General features: G+C 49.3%; 1 protein-coding gene across 1 annotated transcript; it reads left to right on the top strand.

Moving 5' to 3' along the window:
* The first annotated feature begins 3433 nt into the window (after nucleotides 1-3433).
* Nucleotides 3434-10442, top strand: TMEM128 (transmembrane protein 128). Its single transcript, XM_049789815.1, has 5 exons — nucleotides 3434-3536; nucleotides 6255-6396; nucleotides 7534-7692; nucleotides 8541-8649; nucleotides 10274-10442. The coding sequence occupies exons 1-4, from the start codon at nucleotides 3440-3442 to the stop codon at nucleotides 8638-8640; spliced, it is 498 nt and encodes a 165-aa protein (XP_049645772.1). The 5' UTR covers nucleotides 3434-3439; the 3' UTR covers nucleotides 8641-8649; nucleotides 10274-10442.
* The last annotated feature ends 1914 nt before the right edge of the window (nucleotides 10443-12356 follow it).

Raw genomic sequence — 12356 nt, forward strand, 5'->3', positions numbered from 1 at the left:
CATTTCTGCCAGCACTGGGGAAAACCTTGCTAGAAGAATCTGAAGTTTCCTTTAATACTTTCTCTTTTTTTCTTTTTTTTTGGTTTTGGGTCACACCTGGAGGTACTCAAGTGTTACTCCTGGCTCTGCACTCAGAAATCACTCCTAGCAAGCTTGGGGGGGACCATATGGGATGCCAGAGTTCGAACCCGGGTAGGTCCCACGTCAGCTGTGTGCAAGGCAAAAGCCTTCCCACTGTGTTGTCTCTTCTTCCCCTCCTTTAATATTTTCTTAAGAAATTTATTGGTTCTGAATGAGCTAATCTGTAAAGTGCTCATATTTTTATATAAACTTGCTTTTCCCTTTCCTAGGGCTAGAGAACCACTGACTTCCCATGCCCTTCTCCACCTGTGTGAAATAAACTCTCTAACTCCTGTCTGTGTTAGTCTTTCTTTTCTGGTGGGGACTGGTGGCTTGGGCCACACCTATGGGTGTCCAGAACCTATTACTGGCTTCTGTGCTCAAGGATCACCCCTGGCAGGATGCAGGGGTATAAAATCACCCCACGTGCCCTAGCTCTGGTGAACGAGTATGAATCACATGAAATGTGAAATAATCCAAACCAAGCTGAGGGTGAAACACATGTAGTCTGGCAGTCTTCTACTTCATATGGAGAGTCAGTTGCCTGCTAGAACTGCCATTTATATTGAGTCCAGAGAGTAGGTGGGGCAGTAAGGACAGATAGCTTAGGCTATCCTGAGCCAGTCCCACTCAGGACTTTACATGTAAGACGATTTGTTTTGGTGTAAATCCAAGTTGTAAACAAACAAAGGAACCAGAGATTATTTTTGTTTTAGGTAAAAAAAAAAAAGGTGTAACCTAACACAGGGGGTCACTTGTACTGCTGGGCATGGAACTGGGGTTGGCTGTATGCAAGGCAAGCACCTTAATCTCTGCCGTGTCTCTCACCCTCATGCAATTTCTTAATATTCATCTCATAGCTGATCTACCCATCATGGTAATTTTATCTGTCCCATCACAAAGGTTACAGTCAAATTCATTTCCCCTAACCCCCCATCCTCTCTAAAAATGCAAATGTCTTCGGGGCCGGGCGGTGGCGCTGGAGGTAAGGTGCCTGCCTTGCCTGCGCTAGCCTAGGACGGACCGCGGTTCGATCCCCCGGCGTCCCATATGGTCCCCCAAGCCAGGAGTGACCTCTGAGCGCATAGCCAGGAGTAACCCCTGAGCGTCACTGGGTGTGGCCCAAAAACCAAAAAAAAAAAAAAAAAAAAAAAAAAATGCAAATGTCTTCATTTCAGCAATATAATCTCATCAATCTGTAACCAAGACACATAGTACACACATTTAAGAACCTACTCAACGAGCCCCAGCAATGCATATGTCGTCATTAAGTACTTATTCCAACCTGCTTTCAAGTATCAATATTGTGTGCAAGGAATGTCATTTAATATGGGGAAGGAGGATGAGACTGGAAGGATTTCAGACCCAGATACAAAGCCCCTGAAGCCCCTGAAGGGGAAACCAGATCTGACCTGAATATACTACCTATGGACGCCTGGAATCACCACGATCCCTTGGGAATATTCGGTTACAAGGGAGACCCAGCTCTGACCCTTTCGCAAGGAGACAATCAACAGAAGACTGTGTTTGATAGAAGGGATTTACTTCCTGTTAACAAGGTTTCAGACCCTCGACAAGGGAGACAAGAGGGAGGGCAAGGACCCCAGTTGGCTCTGAAGAGATGAACTCTGATTCTTTAGGAGGCTGAAAAGAGAAAAGAAACCTAACAAGAAAAAGGAAGTATTGTGTGGAAAAGCCATATGATCCACCCAGCTGTTAAGTCCTTTGCTCTAAATGATTTGCTAGAAAGACTGAAGCAACAATAAATACACCAGTAGAAAATTGACATTCTTGAGCATTTTTTTTCTCTCTTTTTAGTTTTTTGAGTCACACTTGCCAATGTTCAGGGGTCACTCGATGCTCTGCATTCAGGAATTACTCCTGGCGGTGCTGAGGGACCCTATGGTATTACCAGGGATCGAATCCAAGTTACACATTCCTTCCTTCCTTCCTTCCTTCCTTCCTTCCTTCCTTCCTTCCTTCCTTCCTTCCTTCCTTCCTTCCTTCCTTCCTTCCTTCCTTCCCTCCCTCCCTCCCTCCCTCCCTCCCTCCCTCCCTCTCTCTCTCTCTCTCTCTCTCTCTCTCTCTCTCTCTCTCTCTCTCTCTCTCTCTCTCTCTCTCTCTCTCTCCCCCTTCCTCCCTCCCTCCCTTCCTTCCTTCCGTTCGTTTTTGGGCCACACCCGGGCTGCACTCAGGGTTTACTCCTGGCTATCTGCTCAGAAATAGCTCCTGGCAGGCACGGGGGACCATATGGGACACCGGGATTCGAACCAACCACCTTAGGTCCTGGATCTTCTGCTTGCAAGGCAAACACCGCTGTGCTATCTCTCAGGCCCCGCTCCCTCCTTTCTTTCCTTCCTTTTTGGTTTTTGGAGCTGCGCTTCTGACCAGTATATTGCTCAGGATCCAGCTCTGGCCTTTACATGTAGGCGACCCCTTGAACTCTCTCGTTAACATATTTCTTTTACAAACATCCATATATATACATACATACACGCATATGTATATGTGTGTATGTATGTATATATAAGCTATTCTTTTTTTTTTGGTTTTTGGTCCACACCCGGCGGTGCTCAGGGGTTAGTTACTCTGGCTGTCTGCTCAGAAGTAGCTCCTGGCAGGCACGGGGGACCCTATGGGACACCGGGATTCGAACCAACCACCTTTGGTCCTGGATCAGCTGCTTGCAAGGCAAACGCCGCTGTGCTATCTCTCCGGGCCCATATATAAGCTATTCAAGAGGGTAGGGGCCAGAGTGGCAGTACAGCGGGCAGGCCATTTGCCATCTCTGAGGCTGTCCATCTGTGATCCCTGGAACCCCATATAATCCCTCTAACTTGCCAGGAGCGATCCTTTAGTGCAGAGCCAGAATTAAGCCCTGGGTATGGAACACCTAGCGGCCTGAGTGATGGAAAATTATTTGGGGGGGCCGAGGACATAAGTCTAGTTCTCTCCCCCCATGGTGCATGCAGGAGAGGAGCTGAGCCCAGAGAAGTTTATTATGGGGCTGGATGCGGCTTCCCAGTGTCCTTTCCCCGCCTCGAAGCAAAAGTCTCAGCCCCGGTGGGGCTGCAGAGCATCAAGATGATGCAGAAGCGACGGAGCTGGTACCCAGGAACTACAAGGGCTGCTGGGAAGGCGCTCAGCGCCAACGGCAAAGCACGGCCCTTCTGGGCTTCCGTAAGTCGCCCGGCTTCTCCGGAAGTCTTTATTGGCCCCGCCCATGGGCTGGGCTCAAAGAACCCTTCCCCCTTGTGAGTGGAAGAGGGCGCCGGGAGTCCCTTACGTCACTTCCGGCGCGTTCCTAGGCAGCGCCAAGATGGATGCCTCCAGGGCCCAGGAGCAGCTCCGGCGGCGCTACCGGCTTCTACCCGACTCCGAGCCCGCGTGGGACGGCGAGGGCGACGCCGGGTCGGGTGAGGCGCTGACCTCCCGTCGCCTGGCCTCGTGGAGTAGCCGGGTTTTGGATGTTCAGCAGCATGGAGGACACTTAAGGCGCTAAGGCGGCCCAGCTCCCACGCCCTTTGACCCCGCCTTGGCTGCTCTTGGACCTGGGCCCTGGAGATGCTGGGGTGTCGTGTCTAAGAGGCCTCTGGACGCGGGGTGCTCTGGGACAGCGTTTTTCCACGTTTTTGTGCAGAGGCACCCCTTTTTTCACGATAATAAAGTCACTAGCACACCCCCATTAGAAAATGTTAAAGAAAAATTAAGTCTGTGCCTCTATTGACTATAGAAAGTCATTCTGTTGACCAGGAGTCAAAGAAACAGAAAGCAACTATTTCATAATGACTTTATTAAGTATTTTAGGGGCCGTAGAGACAGCATGGAGGGAGGTAGGGCGTTTGCCTTCCAATCAGAAGGACAGGATAGTGGTTTGAATCCCATATGGTTTCCCCCCATTTGAGCCTGCCAGGAGCGATTTCTAAGCGTAGAGCCAGGAGGAAGCCCTGAGCGCTGTCGGGTGTGACCCCCCCCCCAAAACCAAATAATAATAAAGTATTTTATAATTGTTCATATTTCTGTTGACTTACTGAGTGAAGACCACAAAGCTGATGATATTCTGGCAGGAATGCAAGAAAGACACACACAAACGTAGCTCTTCGTCAACTGCTCTCAGTCTCTGTCTTTAGTTTTTTTTAATCTTTATTTTTGGGAGGGTCACACCCCCAAATCGCTCCTGGCAGGCTCGGGGGACTATGCGATGCTGGGATTCGAATCGCTGTCCTGCATGCGAGGCAAATGCCCTACCTTCATGCTTATCTCTCCGGCCCCTGTCTTTAGTTTTTATAGTCCGTAACATGCGCTTCGGCTCACAATTAGACCAATCTTTTTTTAATTTTTTTTGGGGTGGGGGCACACCTGGCAGTGCTCAGGGGTTACTCCAGGCTGTCTGCTCAGAAATAGCTCCTGGCAGGCACGGAGGACCATATGGGACACCGGAATTCGAACCAACCACCTTTGGTCCTGGACCGGCTGCTTGCAAGGCAAATGCCGCTGTGCTATCTCTCCAAGCCCAAATAGACCAATCTTGCCGAAGTCTATTGTTACCAAGGAAATTAGAAATTGGTGATTGAAAACCGCTGCTCTAGGACACTCACAAAGTGACTTTGCAGCAACATGGTTAGGGATGGTGATGCCCAGGACTTAAGCTCACCCACCTGCCTGTAGAGAGCAAGGCAAGGCTTGTCCCTGACCTCCTTCTCAGCCCACCCAGCTAGCAGGCAGAGTGGACTTCATCGTAAGAGAGGCCACAGCTCGATGTGTGATGTGTGCTCAGTACCGAGTGTGCACAAATGACATCAGGAGTCGGTCCAGATTGTCTGCCATGCTTGCTCCTGAGGGTTTGGTAGGAAATGGTTTGGACCTGGGTCTTGCCAACCAGATGCTCTTATTTCAAAAGGAATAGGAAGGTGGGAGAGACATCGCTTTTCCTGCAGGAGCAGGTCCGATTGGGTCAGTAGCACCACATGCTCCAGGTGGTGATGGGGGGGACCCACGAGCACTGAATCCTGAGTATCCTCTGAGTGCCTCTGGGTATGGCCTCTCCCCAAAAGCAAAATGTTGTACCCTTGTATGCTGGCTTAGTGATTTTGAGGGCATTGCCCACGATTTGCGGTCTGAATCAGTTTCCCAGAGATTGCCAGTTGGGTAAAACAAGAGAAACCTGCCCTGGATAGTTCTGTGTTTTTCCCATGCGTGAGAGTAAACATGTCAGTAAATACCCAGGAAATATTCTTAGAAAGAACCCTGTTATCCCATCCCAGCCCCCTGTTCTTCAGTCTCCTTCAGGACTAGACCCCAGGGACACCTTATTCTTGTTCGGTTAAAGTACTCCCCTAATAAGGATTTTGTTTTTTTTTTTTGTTTTTGGGTCACACCTGGCATCATTCAGGGATTACTCTTGGCTCTGCACTCAGAAATTACTCCTGGCAGGCACAGTGGCAAGCATGTGGGATACTGGTAATCGAAACCAGGTCGACTACATGCAGCCCTACCTGCTGTGCTATTGCTCCAGCCCCTGTAACAAGGAGTCTTATATGATTGTTTTTGGAAAATCATACACACCTGTTTTGTGAGCCAACATTTACCTTTTGTATTTTATTTGAGAGTAATGATTTTCTAGCATGAACTACGAAGCATAAGTTCAAGATTACTACATCACCCAAGGGCATCGATCTTTTTCAGAAGGCTGAATGTATTTATTTGATTTCAAAGTTTGTTTAGAAGGGGGGAAATGGATGACATTTGGGTATAAACTAGCAGGCTCATAACATTCCTGCAAAAATTAATCCATTCTGATGTTTTGTTTTGTTTTTTTCCCTTGGGAAGGGGAAGTTTTGGACCACACCTGGTAGTACTCAGGGATCTCTTCTGGCTCTGGTCTCAGGGATTGATCCTGGTGGTGCTCAGATGCACTGTCAGGGATTGAACTAGGGTCAGCTGCATGCAAGGAAGCATCTTATTCCCTGCTCTATCTCTTTTGCTCGTGTGACAGTTTACAGAAGAGATTGACACTAGAATAAGAAAACATGGTTCTCAGAAAAACTCTAAGCAATTACTTGACTTAAAAGAGGTATAATTTTTCATCACGCACTTCAGGTTACAGAATATGTTGAAATCTCCCCTCTCTACAGAAATCTCGGTAGCTGTTAAGAAAAGTGGAAAACCTCATCGGAGACTTAACATCCATTCTGGATTCTGGATTTTGGCGTCCATTGGGGTGACTTACTATGTGGATTTCTTTAAAACTGTCAAAGACAACATTCACAGTAGTAGGTAAGAATGCTTTTTTTGCTTCCAAAGTCGAACCCCTCCCTCAGTTTATTTATTTGTGCTTTGGCAATCGAAGGCGCTAGATGCTTCGTAAGTACCTCCTTTCTGCTGGGCTTTATATTAGAGTGGCGGCTGGTGAGGAAGAGTGCATGCAAAGTGGATGGCAGAGTGATTGAGACAGAAAATCTTTTCCTTGGAAGAATGGGAAACTAAAGAGGAGCCTGGCTCGTTGGAGATTCAGGGAGGGCAAAAGACTGCAGGCCTTTCTGAAGGTGAAAGCATAGCTGAGGGAGTGGTCATATGGAGACCTTTGGTGGGAAAGTTGAGTGTCAGAGTTGGTTCAGAGAACAAGATTCAGAGAGTGCGGGATGTCCAGGGTCCCACAGGGTGCATGTCCTTGAATCCCAGATGACGATAAAGCACATCGCCAGTGAGAGGAGTTAGGAGCTCTGAGGATATCCGATCAGCCACTGGGAGGCTACAGGATGGAGACCTCAGCTTGATCTCAGGAAAACATTGAAGAGATGATGACGAACCGTGTCCCAGCGTCCTTTTTGAACATTAGAGGCCTCCAGATAAGAAGAAGAGGGACGGTATTGGCCATCCTTAGAAGGGTCAATATGCTAGAGTTGTTTGGGGGGAGAGGGGGCCATACCTGGCCATGCTTACTCCTGGCTCTGCACTCAGGGATCACTCTTGGTGGGCTCGAGGGACCACATGGGATTCTGAGAGTGAATAAGGCTCAGCAGCATGCAAGTCAAGCACCCTGTCCATGGCTGCGCTATGGCAGTGGCCCCTGTGCTGGGGGTTCACTGAGGGTACAGGTGCTTCCATGGGTTCCCGTAAAACTGCACAGGTGAGACAGGGTTCTGTGATCCCATAATCAGACTTTTTTGGGTTGGCGTCTGAATGTTCATTTGTGAGCACCTCAGTTCTTCCATGGCCACCCATTCCTGAGTCTGCGTCCCCCTCTTTTCCGTCCCCCGTGACATCCAGACTTCTTGTAAGCTGTCATCATTGAGGGCTCCTCAGGCTGCCTCCCTGGCTGTTCCTCTCCTGGGGAAAGGGAATTTGATTCTGTTGGCGGAATCTGACTGTCAAGACCTGCGCTCATTCGGACCGCTGTTCTTGCCCCTGCAGCTGGATTCTCCTCGGCGGGGCCTTGCTGCTTGTCAGCCTATTAACTGCCTTCTACTGCATCCTCTATCTGGAGTGGTATCGTGGGATCCAGGACTACGATGTCAAGTATCCGACCTTGATCCCCATTACAACTGTGACTTTCATCGTAGCAGGGATTTGGTGAGTGGACTCGGAGGGGATTCAGAGGAATGAAAATGGTTTGGGGTCTGGAGAGAGTACTCAACTGACTAGGTGTGTGCTGGGCAAGGAGTGGGCCTGGCTTCTGTCCCTGGCACCATAGGCTCCCCAGACGTTGCCCAGTGTGGCCCCAAACCCACACATCCCCAAGAGATTTTGAACAGGCAGTAATGTACATGCTGTAAAACTCAAAAGAGAGGGCTTGAGCCATAACACAGCAAGAAAGGCTCTTTCTTGGCTTGCACCTGACCTGGGTTCAATCCCTGGCATCCCATATGGTTGCCTGAGCCTGCCAGGAGTAACCTCTGAGCACCACTGGGTGCGGCCCCAAAACCAAAAAAAAAAAAAAAAAAAAAAGTAAAGAAGCCATATCATTTGGAATTCTCATAGATTGGTCTTCGGTGTGCCCCATTCTTATCACTCACATCGATATTCTGAGTTTGATTATTGTTGTTGTTGTTGTTCCAGACCTGCATGGAAATCCTGTGACTTATCAATCAGTTAATGTAGGGGCTTGGGGGCCACACCAGGCAATGCTCGATGTTGAATTCCAGCTCTGCTTGGGAGCATATAGTGCTGGGATTTGAGCCTGGTCCACCAAGTTCCCTTCCCAGCCCCCACTGGGATTTAGGTGACCCCATCCCTGTGGCATATTCGATTGCCTTTATTCTCGAACCCTCTGAGGCCGGGCTCTGCATTTGTGTCATTCGCCGACTAGACTCTACCGGCCTGGGCAGGAGGACGTGTCGTAAGCACCATAGCCTGTGCAGGACCAGATTCCAGTTGCTCCGCCAGCCTGTCACCTGTGCGCTTGTCCTTTTCCTTCCTAGTTTCAACGTGGCGTTCTGGCATGTGTGGTCGTTTTTCACTCCACTCTTGCTCTTCACCCAGTTTATGGGCGTTGTCATGCTGATCTCACTCCTGGGCTGATTTCAACAGGTAAGGCTTCCGGAATGTGTTTCTTTCTGGGAAGGGAATGGTTTTCTACCCATTTGGCAGCAGGTCTCGGAAACAGAGAGTCCTTTCTGCCAGAGCTGCCAGAGCTGTTAATCCATGAGTTGCAAGGGACACAGGCTCAGCCCCTTCCCTTTGGAGGATTTATTCTTTTAACACCTACTTCTGGGAGAAGGTGCTCAACCCCAAGGCCAGCTTGAAGGCCACGTTTGCACCTTCCGGTGTAGAGGATTCACATAGTGCATACTTTGCTTTCTGATTCCTTTTTTGGCTTTTGACAACGATGCTCAGGGCTTACTCTTGGCTCTGCACTCAGGATTTATTACTAGAGGTGCTCAGGGAACCATATGGGAAGCTAGAGATCAAACTGGGGTTGGCAGTGTGCATGGCAGGCAAGTGATCTCCTTGCTGTACTATTGCCCCAGCTTCATCCCCACCTTCTTTTTTTAAAAGTTGATTGATTGATTGATTGATTGGTTTTTGGCCACACCCAGCGACGTTCAGGGGTTACTCCTGGCTTTGCACCCAGAAATCACCCCTGGCAGGCTGGGGGACCGTATGGGATGCCGGGAATCGAACCAGGTCCCTCTCAGCTCGGCCACATGCAAGGCAAATGCCCTACTCCTGCGCTATCTCTCTGGCTCCACCCCATTCCACCTTCTTTTGGTGATCCTCAAGTGTTACTTCTGGCTCTGCCTTAGAAATTATTCCTGGGGCCAGAGAAATAGCATGGAGGTAAGGCGTTTGCCTTTCATGCAGAAGGTCTGTGGTTCAAATCCTGGCATCCCATATGGTCCCCCCGTGCCTGCCAGGAGCGATTCCTGAGCATAGAACCAGGAGTAACCCCTGAGCGCTGCCGGGTGTGACCCAAAAACAAAAAACAAAAAACAAAAAAAAAGAAATTATTCCTAATGGGGCCGGTGAGGTGGCGCTAGAGGTAAGGTGTCTGCCTTGCAAGCACTAGCCAAGGAAGGACCATGGTTCAATTTCCTGGTGTCCCATATGGTCCCCCCAAGCCAGGGGCAATTTCTGAGCATCAAACGGGTGTGGCCCAAAAAACAAAAACAAAAGAAATTATTCCTAGTGGGCTCATGGGATCAAATGGGATGCCAGGGATCAAACCTAGTTGGCTGCATGCAAGGTAAACACCCTACCCACTGTATTATTACTCTGGCATCTGACCTCCTTACTTTTTTAAAATGGTCTTTGGGTCAAACCCTGTGATGCTCAAGGGTTTCTCATGGCTCTGCACTCAGGGACCACTCTTAGGAGTGCTTGGGAACCTATGGGATGCCGGAGATCAATCCTGGCAAGGCAAGTGTCCTCCCCACTGTGCTGTTGCTTCTACTCCAGCCAGAAGAGGCAGGATCAAAGAGAAAACACCTTTTGGGGGCACAAAGCACCTGCAGGTTTTAGACCAGCCCATAGACCTCAGAAGCATGCAGCTTGTCCTGCAGTGTGCTGGGGATTTCCGCCTCACTGAGGGTGACTGCTCTTAGTCAGTCGAGTGTGACTTTGGAGTTGGCCATGGCGCTTCACAGTCACATAGGCGTGGGATTGGACTGTGTTGACCCAAATGCTGAAGATGCCTGTGTTTGTTTGCGTTCAGGTCCCAGGACTGCTGTGAGGGAAGCCAGCACCTGAGGGGAAAGCCAGCCATGCCCTTTGTTTGTTGGTTTGTTTATGTGGGAGGAGTGAATGGCTGCCCCAGCAACCAGGGGACTGGAGCGATGTGTGTGGGGAAGCCCAATAAACCGTGTTCATTTATGTGTTCTTCAGCTGCAGTGATTCCTGAATCATTCAGGTCCAAAATAGAAGCATTCCATACATAAGAGAGACAGAAACAGAGAGTGAGAGGACAGAGACTGAGTGAGTGAGCGATGTGAAAGAGAGGAGAGAGAGAGGAGAGGGGCCGGAGCAGTGGCGCAAGCCCTAAGGCGTCTGCTTTGCATGAGCTAGCCTAGGACTTACCATGGTTCCATCCCCGGTATATATGGGTTCCATCCCATATGGTCCCCCAAGCCAGGAGTAGCCCCTGAACGTCACTGGGTGTGGCCCAAAAACCAAAAAATAAAATAAAAAGAGAGAGGAGAGAGAGAAAGTGAGAGCGAGCTGGCTGTATACAAAGGAGTAAAACTCAGTAACTCAGTGCCTTGCTCAGCTTTGGCAGCGGCCAAGTAGCCTCACCATCTCCTGTCTTACTTTCCCCTTGCTGTCGATTTTATTATTATTATTATTAATATATCATAAAATTTTATAATTTTTATTCATAATATTTTATCATTAATATTCTGTCATTATACATTTTGTTTCTCAGCAATTTTCAGTCTGCTTAACTTATGTATCTTTTCTTTTCCTTAACACTGAAATAAAATATTTTTCTAACTTGCCTGTGCTTTGATGAAAACACTTTGGCTGTTTGTTTCCTGTTAACGACAGACGTGAAGCATCTCCTTAGCGTCCGTGGTTCGTGAAGGGAGGCTCTGCGTGCTCCAGGGAGGATGGTAGTCCATTAAGCCTGATGATCAGTGGGCCTTGAACCCCAAAGGCCTCCTCTACTGGGGCTGCTCACCATCAGATGATGCGCTCAGAACTCGAGAGACTTGTTGGTCAGTCTCTGTCTGCTGTGAACGGGTTTTGGGGGACCAGCAATGTTTAAAGCACCTTCTTGGTGCCTGGCCTTGGAACTCAGTAAGTAGAGAGGGAAAGGAAGACAAGATGAGGGCTGGTTCTTGCCTTGTATGCTGCAGAATAGGATTCAACCCCTGGCATCCCCTGTGTTCCCCTGAGTACCACCAGGAGTGTTTCCTGAGTGCAGAGTCCTTGGCACTGCTAGGTGTGGCCCGGAACCAAGAAAGACAAAAGTGGGCAGGCTCAGAATGGGTAGAGGTAGTATGGCCACACATGTGAGGGACGGAGGGAACGTGGTGCCCTGGGGTGAGACTCAAGGTCAGGCGAAGGTCAAAGTCGGTGCCATGGACTCATGAGAGTCCAGCTAGGAGTTGGCTAGGAGTTTACATGCACCTTAGGGGTCAGCTCCTTCCAGATGATGAAATAACACCATGAATGACTACCTGCCTCACATCCCAGTGAGCTCAGGGGTCCTTTGAGTAGCCCGGCCGTGACCATTGAGTGAATCTCCTTGGGTAAGAGACAGAGATCCAGGGACAACTCCGGCCAATTGTCTGGGAGATCCTACAGGAAAGGCATCAATCAAGCCCTGCCCTGAGTGACGCACCTTCCCTTTTACACTGAAGTGGGAAGCCAGGCTGGGACTTGCTACTTCATTCCATGTGCTAAGAGCCAGCCAGCCCTAGAACTGGGAAGTCTCAGAGATTTCCTGTGCCCTCCAAAGGGGGCGATAAAACTGATCAGACAAGAGCAAGTTTCTGTGCAGTAGCTGCTATGAGAGTTAAACCTTACATGTCTTTTCCCGTGCCTGGGATGGTTCCCTAAATATGAATGAGGGCGGGAAGTTCTGCAGATATGCCAGAGCATGGTGTAGGGAGGGAGGAAATGGCCCTGGGAAGAACCAGAAGTGGTGGCACAGTCACAAGCTCTGAGGGAGCCCTGGTCCTCGGCCCTCACATGCACGGGGTTTTTGTCTTGGCCTATACACTGGAGTCCCTGAAATTCAGAGCCTGACCTGAAATTCTGCCTCAAGGGACAAGCCAGACTGTTGGGAAGAGGCT

The sequence above is a fragment of the Suncus etruscus genome, chromosome 16, assembly GCF_024139225.1.
Source record: "Suncus etruscus isolate mSunEtr1 chromosome 16, mSunEtr1.pri.cur, whole genome shotgun sequence".
Lineage (NCBI taxonomy): Eukaryota > Metazoa > Chordata > Mammalia > Eulipotyphla > Soricidae > Suncus > Suncus etruscus.